Here is a 19,366-nt window from a genome sequence, read left to right on the forward strand (position 1 = left end):
TGAATTTGGCTTGCGTCCATACTGCCAGGACAAATTAATGTGCAGCGTTCCAGCGTTAATCAGCAGTTGGCATGCACTGAGCACTTACCCTAGATCAGTGGGTAGCCTTAAGGGCTCAGGCCATAAATAGGCATGCACTGCTTTCAGTTTTACTGCAGGCCCTTTTCCTGGCCATTGAATAAAAGCCCTTTTTTCCAAGCATGGTAAAACCTGGCCTGGCATGTGACAAAAACACGCGCTCACACTACTGCAGGTCACTTTTTGCTGCAGCTTACTAAAGGACCCCATAATGAAATGAAGAGAGCAAGAGTGGCATCTGTTCCACCCAAGAATAATCAATACGGATTGGACTCCTGATTCTTCTATGAGTTAAAAGATTATATATATATATATATATATATAATATATATATATATATATATAAAGCAATCTTCACTTATATTCATCCCAGAAAAATATATCTAGTAATATAAGTTCTAATGGAACTCTATGAATACCTGTTAGCAGATCAAGCTTTGTCATTTGTTGTTAGTATATGATTTGAAGTTTCACACAATCATGTAGTTAGTGATGAGGAAAGGAGAAGTACCAGAGCAGAATGGATTTTATTGAAGCTTATGTGGTGTATATGTCTGCTATTACGGGTGAGTTGTCTTCAACTTCCCGGTCATATATTTGTCCTCTACTGTAAAGTTTAAAGCATCAAATTTTGATATGGTGCTGCCCCCTTGTGCCGGTGTGCCTGGCCTTAGGACTACAGGATGGAAAAGATGAAATTTGAAATCCTTATTTAAACAGCAGTACTAGCAAGTCTCCTCCAAAAAATTGGCAGTGACTGAGGAAGAATCCTTAATAAGTCCAAAAATATGCATCTTTAAACATTACTTAGGAAGTAATTGTTAAGCTCTTTAACTCATTACTGTTTTTAGCTGAGCTATGAGGCCATGCCATGTATCTATCACTCTTTCTAAAAATACATATTTTTTTTCGTGGTGCCTGCATCTGCTTCTCCCCCTCCCCCTCCTCCTCACAAATCTCTTCCTTTAACATCTTGCTCTAGTTCCCAAGTCTGGTCTTCAAAGCCTATTATTAAGAGTTTAGCATGGAGTATGCTTGAGGTATATTTGCAATAGTGGAGGCAATTCATGCAAAAGGATCTTAGGCATATTCTCTATAGAAATCTTGAAACCTAGACTGGTTTATGACCCTAGAAGACCATTTTCAGAATCCATGTTTGAAAAATATGCTTTCTTCTGAAAGTGGTTGTCTTTTGTGCATGATTTATACTTTTGGAATACTTAAAGGTCTGTTATGTTCCTTGTCTCTCTTCTTCTTTAGAGTATACAGTGGTGGAAATAAGTATTGATCCCTTGCTGATTTTGTAAGTTTGCCCACTGACAAAGACATGAGCAGCCCATAATTGAAGGGTAGGTTATTGGTAACAGTGAGAGATAGCACATCACAAATTAAATCCGGAAATCACATTGTGGAAAGTATATGAATTTATTTGCATTCTGCAGAGGGAAATAAGTATTTAATCCCTCTGGCAAACAAGACCTAATACTTGGTGGCAAAACCCTTGTTGGCAAGCACAGCGGTCAGACGTCTTCTGTAGTTGATGATGAGGTTTGCACATATGTCAGGAGGAATTTTGGTCCACTCCTCTTTGCAGATCATCTCTAAATCATTAAGAGTTCTGGGCTGTCGCTTGGCAACTCGCAGCTTCAGCTCCCTCCATAAGTTTTCAATGGATTAAGGTCTGGTGACTGGCTAGGCCACTCCATGACCCTAATGTGCTTCTTCCTGAGCCACTCCTTTGTTGCCTTGGCTGTATGTTTTGGGTCATTGTCGTGCTGGAAGACCCAGCCACGACCCATTTTAAGGCCCTGGCGAGGGAAGGAGGTTGTCACTCAGAATTGTATGGTACATGGCCCCATCCATTCTCCCATTGATGCGGTGAAGTAGTCCTGTGCCCTTAGCAGAGAAACACCCCCAAAACATAACATTTCCACCTCCATGCTTGACAGTGGGGACGGTGTTCTTTGGGTCATAGGCAGCATTTCTCTTCCTCCAAACACGGCGAGTTGAGTCATGCCAAAGAGCTCAATTTTTGTCTCATCTGACCACAGCACCTTCTCCCAATCACTCTCGGCATCATCCAGTGTTCACTGGCAAACTTCAGACGGGCCGTCACCTGTGCCTTCCGGAGCAGGGGGACCTTGCGGGCACTGCAGGATTGCAATCCGTTATGTCGTAATGTGTTACCAATGGTTTTCGTGGTGACAGTGGTCCCAGCTGCCTTGAGATCATTGACAAGTTCCCCCCTTGTAGTTGTAGGCTGATTTCTAACCTTCCTCATGATCAAAGATACCCCACGAGGGTGAGATTTTGCGTGGAGCCCCAGATCTTTGTCGATTGACAGTCATTTTGTACTTCTTCCATTTTCTTACTATGGCACCAACAGTTGTCTCCTTCTCGCCCAGCGTCTTACTGATGGTTTTGTAGGCCCATTCCAGCCTTGTGCAGGTGTATGATCTTGTCCCTGACATCCTTAGACAGCTCCTTGCTCTGGCCATTTTGTAGAGGTTAGAGTCTGACTGATTCACTGAGTCTGTGGACAGGTGTCTTTCATACAGGTGACCATTGCCGACAGCTGTCTGTCATGCAGGTAACGAGTTGATTTGGAGCATCTACCTGGTCTGTAGGGGCCAGATCTCTACTAATGTGGGGGATCAAATACTTATTTCCCTCTGCAGAATGCAAATAAATTCATATACTTTCCACAATGTGATTTTCCGGATTTAATTTGTGATGTGCTATCTCTCACTGTTACCAATAACCTACCCTTCAATTATGGGCTGCTCATGTCTTTGTCAGTGGGCAAACTTACAAAATCAGCAAGGGATCAAATACTTATTTCCACCACTGTATCCTTACATCCTCATCATATATTAATTTTAATGTAGACCTTGATCCACTATGACTGGGCTGCCTTTTGCCAGTTTATAACCTTTTGACGATATGGCCAACAGAACTGGACACTATACAGAGTGCGATTTCACAATCAATGTGTAAATGTATTACCATCTCCTTTTTTTTTTCTGCAAGGTGTGTGTCTCCCTGTGCTCCTGAACATCCTGCTCTCTTTAGCTACCACTTCTTGTTACTTTGAGGTGATCATTCCAAAATGTCTCTCCTAGTTGGTGCACACCAGTTTCTTAGGTCATATCTCATTTTGTTTGCTTCCACATGGTGATCTACTCTATTGCAAATGTTGTCATCTTCAAAAAGAAACATTTTTCCTTTTAAGGTTGCCACTGCACAATATTACTCACAGATCCTGGAGGCACTTTAAGTTTACTACTCTTTTTTCTTTCCTCAGAATGATATCCATTTACCATTGTCTTCTATAGTCTACCACTCCTAGTTTTTAATCCAGTCCACCACATTGGGGTACACTGTATGTAGCCCACATTCCAGTCTGATTCTCTGGTCACCCAGTCAGTGAAATGCTCAGATTTGTTTGACAGTCTTGTTCTAGTAAAATCATTTTGCCATGGATTCTAGATACTTCTCTATTCTTTCCTTTAGCAGAGTCTCGTAATTTCCCATCACCAAAGTCAGAGCAGCCAGATTTTTATTATTAATCCTGTTATAATATTTTCTTCTGCATATTTAGTGTATTTCAACTTCTTTGCTGTAGCAAGTTTATTGCTTGTGATTTATGTTAAAAATTTTAAATAAATATAAAGAGAAAGAAAAAAAAGGAAGCCAGTCACTTTCTCTTAATAGCCAAAAGAATTATTTAAAAAAAGATAATGCACTGGGAGCTTTAAGATTATAGAGGAAAAAAGTTTTTCCATCCAAAACTATGTTCATGTATCAGCTCACTGTGGGGGACCTTTTACAGAGCGGCAGTAAGCCTAATGCGGACTTACCACACTTCCGGGATTACCGCTGGCCTAACGCGGCCGGCGGCGGCAGTCCCCGACCCGAGTGCACACCATTTCTGGGGAAAAAAAGAAACCCCCCGGAAATGGCTTGTGTGGCGGTAATCAGGCATCACCGCATGCTGCCTGGTTACTGCCTGGTTAGCAAGAAAGCCCTTATCACCACCTCAATGGCCATATGTGCCTGGGGTCTTTTTACCCGCCGCGGTAAAAAGAGCCCTGGCGCTCTGGAAAAATGGCACTTTTTCTTTTGAAATTTTCTGTATGCACTTTTATTTTGAAAATTGGTACGAAATGAATGGTTAAAAGGTGTCAGCAGCAATGAGCAGTATGAAAATTGTCCACACTAAAGAGGGTAAGTTTATGAATGTTTTTCTGCATGTAAAGCTTATTACACATGGAAAGGGCTTTTATAAAATTGCTGAGCTGTATACATGAGTATAAGTGTTCATATCAAAAACTCTCAGGCACATATGTTGGGCAGCATAGAAGTGAATATGCAATATACACACATTCATAAAGTACTGAGGGTACACGTGCATTTATACCTTCAGAGCAGTTATAAATTTATGCTTGAGAATTTACATGTTGTTTGGCTAGTTCTGAGTTCTTATATTATTAAGGTACATAGGGGTCCTTTTACCAGGCTGTGGGAAAAAGGGCCCTGCGCTAACGATGGAGGCCATTTTTTCCACTCGCCAGGGCCCTTTTTACCACAGTGGGTAAAAAAGCCCCCAGACACACATGGCCATGTGGTAAGAGAACTCTTACCACATGGCCATTCGACAGGGAGCCCTTACCGCCACCCACTGAGTTGGCAATAAAGGCCCCCTTGCTAACCCGGTGGTAACCAGGCAGCGTGCAGCGATGCCCAATTACTGCTGGGTTATTGCCGCGCAAGCCATTTCCGAGGGTATGTCAGATGATTTGGTTGTTGGTTTAAGAAGGAAACGATGAAATGGTGAAATCCACTAAGGGGCCCATTTCCTAAAGCTTAGTGAGTGCTAAAAGACATTTACCCAGTGCTAAGTCCCTCATGGCCCATAGGAATAAAATACGACACACAGAATTTAGCTCATGCTAAGCTTTAGTAAAAGAACCATAAGTTAATTAATCCTAATATTTTTTAATACATTTTTTTTTGTTTTCCATTTTAAAAGATTTTTTTATGTATAAAGTTTTGATGAAAAATCGATATGAAAAAAAGGAGACTATTCACAGGACTTATGATTATAAATTTATGAGACATCGATATTAACTGCTATGACCTGGCTGTTTATATGATGGTCCACTTAATTTCCCATTAATATTGTAAAATTGTTTTGAGCCTTAGTAAAAGGTGCCTTTTGTGTATCTTTGATACAGACACCCTCTTTTAAAGGTAGCCTCATGAGGAATTATTTCTACTGGTATAGCAATACTTTACCAGCAGAAGAGGCCTGTTTTGATAAAGTTATGAGCACACAGCCTCTGTCTGAACAGGTGTTCTCAAGGGCACATAGGGTGAGATTTGCACTTGAGACATGCTTTTGAACATTCAGAATGTACCCCAGAAAAATTGTGCACAGCAAAAAGCAGATGTGAATTTGCGTGAAGTGAAAGTAGAGCAGAGCCAACAGTGAAAACTACAGACATACATTTCACTAATGTAGGCAACTAGAAAACTACCCCCATGGTTTCTTACATTTCTCCGCCCACCCCACTCCTGTCTTATATTTTAGTTCAACTACTTGGCTAATTGAAAAGCTTTAAGAAACAGCATGAGAAATTGACAAGGTGGGGCTCATTAACTAAATTATTATTTGTATAATGCTACCAGGTATGCACCACAATTTACAGACACATAAAATACACTGTAAGCTTCAAAAACAGAGATTGTCTATCAAAACAGACAAATACAGGCAAAACACATGAGGCCTTTAAGTTATACAATGGAGTTCCATTGCAAGAAATGAGGCTTAGTGTAAGTCCAACTGAGGAAGCAGCTGATGGGGGGGGGGGGGGCTAAGAAGATTGTAGTAATGGAAGACAGGGTGTGAATGAGAGTAGTTTGTCTACTATGCAATGTTTCGAAAATGATAACGGGATTGGGACAAGTTGCCTATGAGGAACGGCTAAAGCGGCTAGGGCTCTTCAGCTTGGAGAAAAGACGGCTGAGAGTGAGTTATGATAGAGGTCTCTAAAATAATGAGTGGCGTGGAACAGGTAGACGTGAATGGCTTGTTTACTCTTTCCAAAAATACTAGGACTAGGGGGCACGCAGTGAAGCTACAAAGTAGTAAATTTAAAACAAATCAGAGAAAATATTTCTTCACTTGACGTGTAATTCATTTCTGGAATTCGTTGCCAGAGAATGTGGTAAAAGCAGTTAGCTTAGAGGGGTTTAAAAAAGGTTTGGAGAACTTCATAAAAGAAAAGTTCATAAGCCATTATTAAGATGGACTTGGGGAAAACCCACTGCTTATTTCTAGGATAAGCAGATAAAATGTATTGTACTATTTTGAGATTTTGCCAGGTACTTGTAACCTGGATTGGCCACTGTTGGAAACAGGATTCTGGACTTGATGGACCTTCGGTCTATCCCAGTATGGCAACATACTTATGACATAAAAAAAACTTTCAAAGGCTTCACACCTAGCTTCTCTTTTATCTTCACAGGCATTGCTGAATACCCAGAATAAGATGAGAGTTTTAGTTCCCAATTTTACTTTCAACTTGGGCTTCTCTGGGAAGTTCTACCATACAGGTAAGGAGTCTGAGCAGCTGAAAATGACAAGATCTGTAAGCTTGAAAGATAGTATGTGTATCTGCTCCCCACTGCTGAGACTGGGCAGTCTGAACAACTGTGCATGGTGTCAGACCACTTGGAGTTCAATAGGTTGAGGGTCCCTGGATGTCATTGCATCTCCTTATGGGAGAGGTGAAATATCTGTTTATTACTGACAAACTGGTTGACATGTTTTGACAGATGTTCTAAGCCATGCTTGAGTTTTCTAATCAGGAGATGGTGTCTAGTAGAGAGATTAGAATCTTTGTCTTTTATCACCCCTTATTTGTCTACCTTTCAAACTTATCTTTTCCACTGGAAAGTATATTTTTAAGAAACCCAATGACAGCATCACCCTTTTCTTTGTTTCTAACCCCTATGATGTGCCTATAGCCTGATGTGTGCCTGTGTTCAGACCTTGTTTGGGTGTCTCTGCTTAAACTATGTCTGGGACTGGTGTTTTTAATACATCATCTCTTTTGCAAAGTGCAGGCTTATCAGGATGAGTCTTAAGTCTGTAGTGCCATTATTTAAGATTTATCAGAAGCACCTCTCCTGCTGCATTTTGACTCCCAAATGTTGTGCTGTATATGTTACTGGCCTTAAAGCTGAACTATAGTACCATCTTGGTGGAACAGTTGCTAAGATGATACTGTAGTTGTTTTTGTGTTTAATGTTTAGTGTTACCTCTTTATCACCTGCAAATATGAATCTTTAGCTAGAGTACTTGTAATAGTTCCCAAGTTTTAACTAAAGAAAAAAAATCTCTCTTGAAAACAAGTGTTTAGGCGTCTCTCTAGTTATCACATGTTTCTAACTATGCAGATAGACCAAAATATTTTCAGAGAAAGCAGGTTTGACAGTTTTCCATTAGGTCACTTATAGCATATGGAAGATATTTTTCCTCTCCTTGGGAAACTGTGTATCAGATATTTTGGTTGCAGCTTTGTTTTCTAGTTCATGTTAATCTCATTGACAGCCACGTCATGGTTTGTCTTTGTTTTGTATGTTTTCTAGTTCATGTTATTCTCATCTGCAGCACCCTCATAGGATAATTCTCACGTTAATTCATTGAGAAATGTCACAGCTAGACATTGACACCTAAAGAAGACTTTTGGGAAATTGGGGGGAGGGGGAGGGCAGTTGGGTGACTGCTTTCATAAAAGGTTTTGTTCTGGTAAAATTGTCAAAAGCAAACAAATTAACAGGCCCTTTTACTAAGCAGCGCTAATAAGTGGCTGCCTCTGTCCCCAGCATGGGTCCTTCCTGCGTGCTAAGACCACTTTTAGCGCTGCCAGTAAATGTTTGATTTTCCTGTTTCTGAAATAATGGCCACACATGAGCACTTAATGACATCTAATTTGTAAGCGGTAAGGGCTCATGTGTTAATCAGTTGGCATGTAACAGTGCCCACACGCTAATTGATTATCATAGCCATGGCCACTCTCCGCATGCGAACATGTAAAAACTATAGCGGGACGCCTGAGCATGCCCCACAGTAGTACATTTTAATCTGCGGTAAGCATGTGTTAGTGCTTACCGTAGCTTAGTAAAAGAGCCCCTAAATGAATTTGTAAGATAACTGCATCCCAATTTGCCAAAAAACAGAGAAAGCCCTGCATTGATTTCTGTACCTATATGCCCTTCTCCTTACTATACTTCAGGTACCAACGAGGAAGATGAAGGAGATGACATGCTGCTGAAACACAGGAAGGAGTTCTGGTGGTTCCCGCACATGTGGAGTCACATGCAACCTCACCTCTTTCACAATGTCACTGTCCTGGCGGAGCAGATGAAACTTAACAAGCAGTTTGCCCTGGTATGGCATACCTGGCTACCATAGTCTACAATACATACTGCTGTAACATATGATAGTAAGGTGTGATCCTGTACTGATTTTTCAGTACACATTGGAAATAGCTGTGGTCCCTGCTATCCTCACTCAGGGCTTCTTTTACAAAGCCGTACTACCGATTCCCGGTGCGGCAAATGAGAGGAAGCCCATTCAATTCCTATGGGCTTCCTCTCATTTGTCAAGCGGGAATCACTAGTGCAACTTTGTGAAAGAAGCCGTCAATTTCCAATTGAAGTAGTTGGGCATTCAATTAAAAAAAAAAGGAGGAGGGATTCAAAGCTAATTTTTGTGGAAGACAGTTTTCAGACTACCTATTTTGGAACAAGTTCATATGCACTTTTTAGTAATGAACTTTTGCCACATTTCAAAGAAATAGTGCACAGGTAGTTTCACTTTGAAACATGCTATGGATATAAAATGCCCTCGGATTTGTACTTTTTTTTTCACATGTGTACTTTTCAAAGAAAAATGACAAGCATTGACTTGAAAACTAAATTTACACAATTACTCTCTTTCCTAACCAAAATATGCTGCTAGGCATGCATCTTCTAAATGCCACTAAAAGTGCACATGTACTTCAATCACATGAGGAAGAGCAGTTTTCAGATGGCCAGTTGACATGGGTAAATCAGTGTTTGCATGGCTTTGGAAATTCTTCTCTGAATATTAAAAGCTCATTTTAATTTTCATTCTTGTTTGTTTTGTTTTTTCTTTTAATCCCAGGACACTTTTGTAATGCAATAGAAAGCTATAAGGTATACAGTAAAGGATTTTGATAGAAGATGGGATCCAGCAATTTCTTCCACTTCCTTTTGAGCCTTCAGTTAGTTTGGAGCCAGGGCTGGAATCCTGACAAGCCTTCATTTACAATGGCCTAGGGATTTTCCCCCCTATTTTATATCTGTCCTCCCCACTGTACTTAGTCTACTTATTGCAGAAACATCCCTGAGCAGAGGGCAATGTACTAGGTCCCCTACTGGAACCCTGTAATCATGGACTCTGAATCTGGCCACAAGGTGTCACACTAGAGCAATGACCACTACTCCACTCATTGCTGGGTCAGTGAATACTTTCTTCACAACATCCCTGGCTGACCTGGGGAGTACATTGAGCCAAGGACCTTCTGTTTGGCAGTGTACTACAATGCCACTGAACCTCCAGACTGGCTCATTCCCTGTACGTTTGACCTACACAACACATCCAGAATATATACTTGAAATCTGTGCTTAGTGTGGTCTGGGGTATTGGCAGAGAATAGGTGTGGACTGCACCAGGGGCGTAGCCAAACTTCGGTGGGAGGGGGGGTCCAGAGCCTGAGGTGAGGGGGCACATTTTAGCCCCCCCCACCACCACCATTGCCGACACCCCCCCCCCCCCCCCGCCGCCCCCCCCCCCCCCAACTTTGACCCCCCCCCCCCCCACTACCAACCCTCCCCCCACCGCCGCAGTCGTCACCTACCTTTGCTGGCAGGGGACCCCAACCCCCACCAGCCGAGGTCCTCTGTCTTTTCCCGCGTAAGGCTTCGTTCTTCTGAGTCTGATGTCTGCACGTACAGAGGACCTCGGCTGGCGGGGGTTGGGGTCCCCCACCAGCAAAGGTAGGCGACGACTGCAGCGGTGGGTTGGCGGCGAGAGGGTGGGGTCGAGAGGGTCGTCGGCAGGGGGGTTCAGGGCCAAGTCTAAGGGGGCTCAGGACCCCCCTGGCCCCACGTAGCTACGCCACTGGACTGCACATTGCAATAAGCACACAGTAAGAAGGGCAAGCTGTCAAATGTTCAATTAGTCTGAGTGCACATAAATGTGACATTAGGTGCATCTGCACTGGTTGTGCTTGAAGTGTACAGTAAGGAGCTTACAGCAGGGGGAATGCTGGACATGCCCCCAATAATACAAAAGCTGTAGAATAGCTTACCACATGCTAATTTTGGCTGTTAACACACAGGAAAGTGCAAATACCTACCACACTTTAGTAAACAGGACCCTTAATGTTGAATTAAAAACTAAAAAAATCACAAAGTAAAGAGGGAAATAGACTATATGGGAGGATGTAGTAACATACAGTAACCATTTAAATTAAATATTAGGCATATGTATACAATTCTTAAATTCCTATTGAGTACTGGAGGGGAAGAGGCAGTTTTGAAGGGATATTATTTGTTATAACCATTCTTGCTTATGCTTCTAGGAACATGGCATTCCCATAGATTTGGGCTATGCAGTGGCACCACACCATTCCGGGGTTTACCCCATTCATACTCAGCTGTATGAGGCCTGGAAATCTGTCTGGAACATCCAGGTGACCAGCACAGAGGAATACCCACACCTGCGACCTGCCCGCTACCGTCGAGGGTTCATCCACAATGGAATCATGGTGAGTCCATTAAATGTGAGATTCACACCCAAAGGTTTTTCAGCCTGTGAAAAGAGCTCTCAAACACTTATCTAAGACTTCCCAAGCCTCCTCTGTTTCAAGTCTTTCACTGGAGCCACTAATAATAAAGAATAGTACAAATGGTTTCAGCCTCTTGTTGCATATATTTTTTTCATTTTAGGTATATTTTTGCCTCTCCAAATTCCTCTCTCTCTTGGTGTGTGATTTGTGAGATAATCATTGAACAATTCTGTTTTATGATTCTTCCAGTGTATGGCCCTAAGGATCTTACATTTGTCATGAGTCTTTTTTTCTTTGCAAAGTTGTGCAGGCATGCCACAGTGTCCCTGGGTTGATCCTAAGGAGTCCCAGGCTCCCATAGGTTTCATCTGTTTATAAGTTCTTTCCCTTACTGTCGCTATAATTCAATCTTAATACACTTTGATATATTTTTTGCACTGCATCCATAGGCTTACCATATGCACTGGATTCCAGCAGGGCCTGTGTTAGATATGCAGAAGCCCAGGGCAAAAACGGGAGGGAGCTCCAAAGCCCACCTGCAGGCTATGCTTCCTTCAACTTGAGGCAAGCTTGGGGCCCCCTGTGGCATGGGGGGGGGGGGGGGGGGGCACCAAGGCAGTTGTCCTGGTTGCCACCCCTTAACGCCAGTCCTGGTTTCCATGATTCTTCTAATTCTGATACTAGTTTTCCAGGGTCTGTTCTCTTACATTTTCCAGCTTTGTTAGGAGATCTTGATTAGTGACTGCTCTGTACTTTTTCACAATCCTGTGATACATTCTTCTCACTTACCCAATTTTTGTTCCTTTATGCCCACTCAATTCCTAATTTCTGCCAAGTCTTTCCTAATTTCTCTTACTGTCTTTTTATTTTGCTGTTCACTGAACCTGTTTCTTGCTTCAGTTAAATCAATTTTTTCATATCCAGTCTTGTGATCAGTGTCCCCGTAGCCTCCTCTGGTTTCATTATTTTCTACTACGACTCTGGTTTTGATAGTGCAGTTTATGCTATGCAGGCTGGTCCCTATGCTTTCTTCCTGATTTGATTTTTCATTTGCCCAGGAGGAGTTTTAAATCTCTTTAGTTTTCTCCTGCAATGACATTTTAACTAACAGCTCTTACCCTTATAATTTGCTAATATATATTTTTTTAAGGGATGCATTATCTTTTTTGAAGGAAAAGTTGTCTTACACCCTGATGGAGCCCCTCGGTTAGACAGCCATTTTCAGCAAATGATATAACTTCCATCTGCAAGCAGGGCCATGCCTAGGGTCTCTGGCGTCCCCCTGCAGACTATCAGTTGGCGCACGCGCCCCCCCCCCCCCCCCCCCCCCCGCCGGGGTTTTAAATTTACCTCCCTCCTTGTTATAAATATGTAAAAACCTTAATAAAAATATTTAAAAAAAAATAAATTTACCTCCCTCCGACGACTGCGCAGCGTCAGTGGAAGCGCTGCCTGTCTGACGTCTCTCCACCAGCCCAGCCTTCCCTTCGCTCGTTCGTTCCCTCTGTGTCCTGCCTTCTTCTGACTTCATTTCCTTGAGGGCGGGACACAGAGGGAACGAACGAGCGAGCGAACGGAAGGCTGGGCTGGTGGAGAGACGTCAGACAGGCAGCACTTTCATTGATGCTGCGCAGACGTCGGAGGCGGAGTGAGGTAAATTTAAAGCGCCGGGGATGGAGGAGTAAGGTTTTTTTTTTAAAAAATACAACGTAACGGCGCGGCGCCCTTGAAGGCAGGCGCCCCCCTGCAGCGCCTACCGCGCTTACCATGTTGGCACGGCCCTGTCTGCAAGTGCTGTCTATCTGATTCACTATTGTGACCATATGCACATTTTCTAGCCAACAACAATTTGCCCTAAATGTCAGAGCAGTGTTGACAAAGAATATGGTGTCAAGGTATGAGATAAGAAAATAGGCATACCTGTAGGTTGAATTTGGACAAGAGTCGAAAAAAGATTATTGATGCAATTTGTAGCTAGTGTTTCTTGTGGATAAGTAGAATTACATAGTCACATTTTTTTTGGCATTTGTAATCAATTTTACTGCTTTTTTTTTTTTTTTTGCATTAATTGTAGGTGTCTTAAGATCTGTTGAGTGTATTGCTTCCATTGTCTGGAAATAGATCTCATGCATATTCATTTTGGAGATCTTGAAAACCTGACTGGGTTGTGGCCTTCAAGGATCATGGTTGCCCACCCCTGTAATATCTTTGATGGTGGAAATAAGCAGAATCTGAATACCATTGAAAGTGTCAGTGTAGATATTTGTTTGAAAACAAAATTGCCTTTCATTTGTCTGGGCTATGCTTCATTTTATGAGTTGAGAACCAGTCAGCTATCTGAGACAATTTGGCAGAGGCAAAGCAGGTAATTAGGAGCAAAGCTGACTAGACCAGGCAGATAGACACCCACAGTTGACCAGAATAGCTGAAAGCTGCACAATGTCTGTTAAGAGAGCAGCACTTCTTGTGATGATTGACTTTGCATCTGGGGAAATTGCCCTTTTGGTGAAGAAGTGGATTAAATTTTTTTACAGTCCTTTATGGGCCCACGTACACAAAACTCATGGAATAACACAAAGAAAAAGTTTGACAGGGCATTTGTAGTGAGCTGAATGCTATTCTCCACAATAACTGCAGGAAGACACCAAACTGAGTGTGGATATTTTTGGTCTCTTAAAATACATTGAGGCGAGTAAATGAGGTGGAAGGTGAATTTGATATCTTGTTACAATAGAATAGTTTGAACTTCACAGAGTTTCTGGAAAGCTCAAACAAAATTATTTCCTCAAGGGCCACTTTATTGATAACTTTCCCAGTCACTTCCAGTACAAAGTCCTTCCTTTTTATCTGTCCTCAACCCCCATGATCTTTATGAAACGCCTGGTAGTGGCAGTGGCTTACCTCTACTATCAGGGCCATTTAGTGTTCCCGTACCTTGACAATTGACTCCTAGTGGCCTCCTCAGAAGCATGGGCTAGCTCTAGTAATCACAACAATGCGGCTTCTTCAGTCTTTATGTACTCTGATCAACTTTCAAAAATCGACTTTGCACTCAATTAACACCATTTCCTTTATAGGCACTACATTAGACAAGAATTAAGCATGGGCCTTTTAGCTGGAAGACAGGGTGCAGGACCTCATTTCTCATGTTCATATCATACAAACAGCACCCAAAGTTACAGCCAAGGCTTATTTCATATATGTGTGTTGGGGGGGGGGGGGGGCTCACATGGCTTCAGCTCTTCAAAATGAGGTATCCTCAGTGGGACCTAAATTTCCAGTGGAATAAAAAATCTCAGCATTTCTAGTCAGTTCCTTACCCCATTATCTGAACTTCAGTTAATGCTTCAGTGATGGACCTCCACAGTTAACATCTCTGTGTGATTTCCTTTATCACAGAGACAATGTCCTGATTATAGGTGCATTGACCTTAAGTTGGGGAGCTTGTATCTATGCTTGTCACTTCAGAGAAGTTGGCCAAGTTTCAAGGGGTCTGCCTACATCAACCACTTGGAGCTCATTCTGATTTATTATACACTCAGGATATTCTTCCATTTTGCTATAGTTAACTGTTTTATACATTCAAGTGGCCTACATCCTGGTAGTGCAAACCAAATAACTGACAACCTCCAACCCCATGAGTGGTCTCTGGACATACTGCTTCTCAACTCCATTTTCCAAGAAAGGGGGTCATCTCAGATTGCCCTTTTGCCACCAGCAAAAACACCAAATTTTCACTCTGCTGCTCTATCCATCCTTCCCAATTAATTCCATAGAGCTGGTCCTTCCTGTATGCATATCCACCAATCCCTCTCAACACAAAAAACCTTCACAAGTTTCAGCAGAAACCAAGCACCATGGTTCTCACTTCTCAACAGTTGGCAGTTCTACCTCCACAAAATCAAATCTCAATCAGTTTCCAGCAATGATAACTCAATAAGTGGGGTATCTACAGCATTTAGACTTGAGATCTTTGGAAACAGAGCAGCCTCTAGGTTTTTTCCCCCCTTAGGCTACCACAACCTATTCAGGACATTCTTATTGCTACCATGACACAGTCTATGAGATGTACCTACTCTTTCAAATGGAAGTGATTTACTACCTGGTGTTCTACTAATGGCCACAATCTTGCCACGTGGTCACCTTCTATTTGGCAGTATTTGTATCATAAAGGCCTTCTGTCATCCTCTATAAGAGGATACCTTAAGCACTCTCTCAGCCTACCATGCCCCAGTAGAGAACCTCCCAGCTTCCAGCAATACTGTTATCTCATGTTTAATGAAGGGGCTTCTCCAAAATAAGCCTCCACTACCGAAGCCCCCTGTTCCTTGGGACCTTCATTAATGAAGCTGTTGTTTGAGCTATTAGTGTCCTCTTTATTGAAGTTCCTCACATGGAAGATGCTTTTCCTTATTGCAGCAACCTCAGCTTAAAGAGTGAGTGAGCTTCAAGCATTGGTAACTTCTGACTCCTTCACTCAGTTTCATCATGGGGCTTTTTTTGTTTGTTTGTTTGTTTGTTTGTTTGTTTACCCACCTTAAATTCTTTCCCAATATGACATATCAGTGAGGAAACAGTTCTTCCTACCATTATTTTGTAAAACTGACATGAGAAAGCCCTGCACACTTTAGATTCATGTGCTGCCTTAAAAGGTCCAAGCTATCAAATATTCTATGTAATTGTTTGTCTCATTTGATCTCAACTGGAGTAGCACACTATTCATAAAAAGAACTAAAAAAAAAAAACAACTGGTTAGCATCCTGCATATAGTTCTGTTATCAAAAGGCAGATACTCCTCTCAGCTCCAGAGTGAAGTCTCATCAGGTTAGGGCTACTGCAGTAGTAAACAATGCTGATGTCTGCATTGCTTACAACTATCTGCAAAATAGCAACATAGTCCTTGCCCCATTCCTGTAGTCTGCATCACTACCTGGTCCAAGCTTCAGTTGCAAACAGAGTCTTTAGGTTAAGCTGTTCTGGCCAGTCTGTTCCTTTGAGCCAGCAACTCTTGCATTCTGTCAGTTCAGGCTGCTGTCAAAACTGTGAAAAGTACAGTGTCTAAGCAGCCCTAAGCTTGGAGTCCCCTACTTGTGTGCCTGACTCAATCCTGCTTGTCAACGAAAATGCAATATTGCTTACCTGTAACAGATGTCTTCCTTAGACAACAGGATTGATCAGGCATACAGTCCCTCCAACCTCCTCAAAAGCTGTCTAATTTATTGAGCTTTGGAACTAATTGAGGAAATGAGAAGACTGCTGTGTTCAGGAAGGGCCGTGAATGCTCAGAACAAGGAGACTTAATGACAGGTGGTAGTGTGATGTCAAAAAATCTGAAACCAGTTCCTCCAGCAACTGCCATCTTGGTTTGTCCAAATAAACTATCAGGTCCTGTATCCACATTGTTGTTATGCTTGTTATATTTTCTCTGTTATAGCTGCGGAGCTTCAGAACTTAGGGACTGTTCTGCCCACGCCTGCTGTCACCAAGCCAGGTTGGGCTGCAGGGGAATGCTGACACTCGGGGTGGCAGTGGCAGCGACCAATGAGCTAGACTGGGCATCTGACCTGCTGCTGCAGCCTGAACCTAGTGATTTTAAATAGAAATTCTACATAAAAACAATAGCCTTAGGCTGCAGCAGCTTGAACGCCCAGTCCAGCTCATTGGTCACTGCTGCCCCCCGAGTGCTCACATCTCCCTACATCCTGGTCTGGCTTAGTGACAGCAGCGGTGTGGGCAGCAGCTCATTTGTGTATGATCACAATAGGGGGGTCACGTGATGCCTGCTACCTAAGCAGCAGCAAGGAAGAGAGGCTCCGCGATCAACCTGCTAATATCTGCTTTTATAACAAGATTTAAGGACCCCGGATTGCACAGGACTAATCGTTTAGATGCTTGGTCCTGCCTGGAGTGCCAGAAGGGGCGATTAATCATGGCATACCCTCGAAGACACAGAAAAAGCTAACAACCGCCCAAGGGGAAGCCCGAATAAAATGGCGGAGATGCAGCCACCACGGGCCTCACTTCCAGCTCAGACTGCGGAGTGGCACAGGAGATTTCCCGCTTGGTATCAACAGCATTGGACGATAAACTCAACAAATTGCAGTCGGCAGTGGACGAAATCAATGAAAAGTTTGACTCGCACTCGAAATGCCTAGCAGAAGTGGAACAAAGGCTTTCTACAAGGGAAGACGAGGTGCAGAACACTACTGCGCAGATTGCTGTGCTCCAAAATGAAATGGGAGAAATGAGGGAGCGTGTTGAGGAGCAGGAGAATCGGAACAGGAGCTTATGATGACAATAAAGATCTTTATTGTCATCATAAGCAAACATAAAGGCACTGAACACCAGGGGCGTAGCCAGACAACAGATTTTGGGCGGGCCTAGGCAAGAATTGGGCGGGCACCAAGTGTTCTCCCCCACCCCCCAAAAAAATTATCTCAGCTGCTACTACTACTACTATTTAGCATTTCTATAGCACTACAAGGCGTACGCAGCGCTGCACAAACATAGAAGAAAGACAATCCCTGCTCAAAGAGCTTACAATCTAATAGGTGGGAAAACGCTTCTTTCCACCTTGGCAGCAGGCATGCACTGAAAACTGAGCATGCGCAGGTGCCGGTGTCATGGAGCGTAGCATTTTCGTTACCATCAGGGGAAAATCTTCAGCTGGCGGAGCTTGGGATTTCCACCATTTACCACTAAACATGTGCTACTGTTGGGTGGGCCTGAGCCATAAATGGGTGGGCCCTGGCCCACCCAAGCCCACCTGTGGCTACGCCACTGATGAACACAGCACTGAAATCCACAATACAGCACTGCAAATAGCAAAACATACTCTGGAGAACGAATAAATTCATTTTGAATATAACCCTCCCCCCCCCCTTCACAGACCCTTCAAAAACTCCCCATCTTCCCTTGCATCCCTCCCCCCCCCCCCCCCCCCCCCCCCACTTCCTAACAGAGAGAATGCAATACAATATACACTTCACAAGTTTGCTATTGTTTGGACAAACCAATATAGTGCAAGCTCCGCCCACTGGCTTCAGCCCAAATAATGTCACCTCACATCCTGTTGTTAAATTTTATTGGCTCAGAACACTGAGCTGTGGGTGAGCAGGTCTTCCCCAGCACTGCTGGATGATGTCATCCTGCTGTGTATGGAAAGCAACTGTTTAGAAGTGAACAACATTTCTTTACACCCATAATATATATGAAAGTTTCTGGAGCTCACTTTGGCTTTAGCAAATATTGCCAGTCAGTACAAAGAAATCTTTTAAAAATGTTTTAAAAACTGAAAAGTAACACAATTATTTATTTGTAGTATTTGTATCCCACATTTTCCCACCTATTTGCAGGCTCAATGTGGCTTACATTTTCTGTAATGGTGATCACCAATTCCGGAAGACAAATACATATTTAAGGTGAAGGGGACAGAGAGGATTAAGTATACAGTAAAGAATGTACATTTTCATAATCAGAAATAAAAGGTGTTGGATTTTTCACCTCCTTCCTACCAAATGCACAGTTGTGCAGGTTGCCGGGGGGGGGGGGGGGGGGGGAGAGAGAGAGAAACATGGAGGAGAGACTTCAAGAGAATTCTTCCCTTGAGAGTCTCACACGTGGGACTGATTTGTCCTGTCTGTTCTTGGAGAAAGCAAAGTTGCTTATCTGTAACTGGGGTTCTCCAGAGACAGTGTGATAAGTAAATCACATGTACTTCCCAGGCTCCCTTGGAATTAAAATAAACATTTTGCTAAATAAATCTAGTATATAATTAAAGGGACCTTGTTGTACTTGTCTGTGCTTGGTTGCACATGAGCAGAAAGGCTTTGTAGCTCTAGCTAGCAAAATGTTCCATCCTCTGTGCCATCAAAGGATATTATCCATACATTACTGATTTATTGCATTCTCCAAAGAGAATATATGTAGGGAACTGTGTTGTCCCTGCAGAAACCAATGCAGTAGCTGTTGACAAGTTAGGAGCTCTTTTACAAAGGCGTGCTAGCAATTTTAGCACATGCTAAAAATAAGTGTGCATCAAACGCTAGAGACACCCATATATTCCTATGGGCATCTCTAGTGTTTATCATGTACTAAAAACACTATTGCGCCTTTATAAAAGACCCCCTTAGATTGTTGTCTATTTAATTAAATTGTTTGCCTGGTATTTGCCAAATGCTTACCACTCTTGCAGTAAAATCTATATTCCATGGCATTATTATAGATACACTGGCTATTTGTAAAGATCAACCACTAACCTTCAAGAATGTCTTTTCCACTTTTCCAAACGTCCTCATACAGGCATATGTATTTTACAGATTACTTCAGACTATGTACATGCATGATCTTCTTTTTTCACATGGTAGATATACATGATAATTTGCTAGTTGCCATATAATTTA

General features: G+C 42.6%; 1 protein-coding gene across 5 annotated transcripts in view; it reads left to right on the forward strand.

The window, feature by feature from the left end:
• Positions 1-19,366, forward strand: part of NDST2 (N-deacetylase and N-sulfotransferase 2) — a 619,227-nt gene that overhangs the window by 531,357 nt on the left and 68,504 nt on the right. For all 5 annotated transcript variants that reach the window (XM_030203391.1, XM_030203392.1, XM_030203393.1 and 2 more), the window contains 3 exons: positions 6,609-6,696; positions 8,382-8,536; positions 10,758-10,943. In XM_030203391.1, the coding sequence (XP_030059251.1) occupies positions 6,609-6,696; positions 8,382-8,536; positions 10,758-10,943 (429 nt within the window). The remainder of the gene's footprint in view (positions 1-6,608; positions 6,697-8,381; positions 8,537-10,757; positions 10,944-19,366) is intronic.

This window comes from Microcaecilia unicolor, chromosome 5, assembly GCF_901765095.1.
Source record: "Microcaecilia unicolor chromosome 5, aMicUni1.1, whole genome shotgun sequence".
Classification (NCBI taxonomy): Eukaryota; Metazoa; Chordata; class Amphibia; order Gymnophiona; family Siphonopidae; genus Microcaecilia; species Microcaecilia unicolor.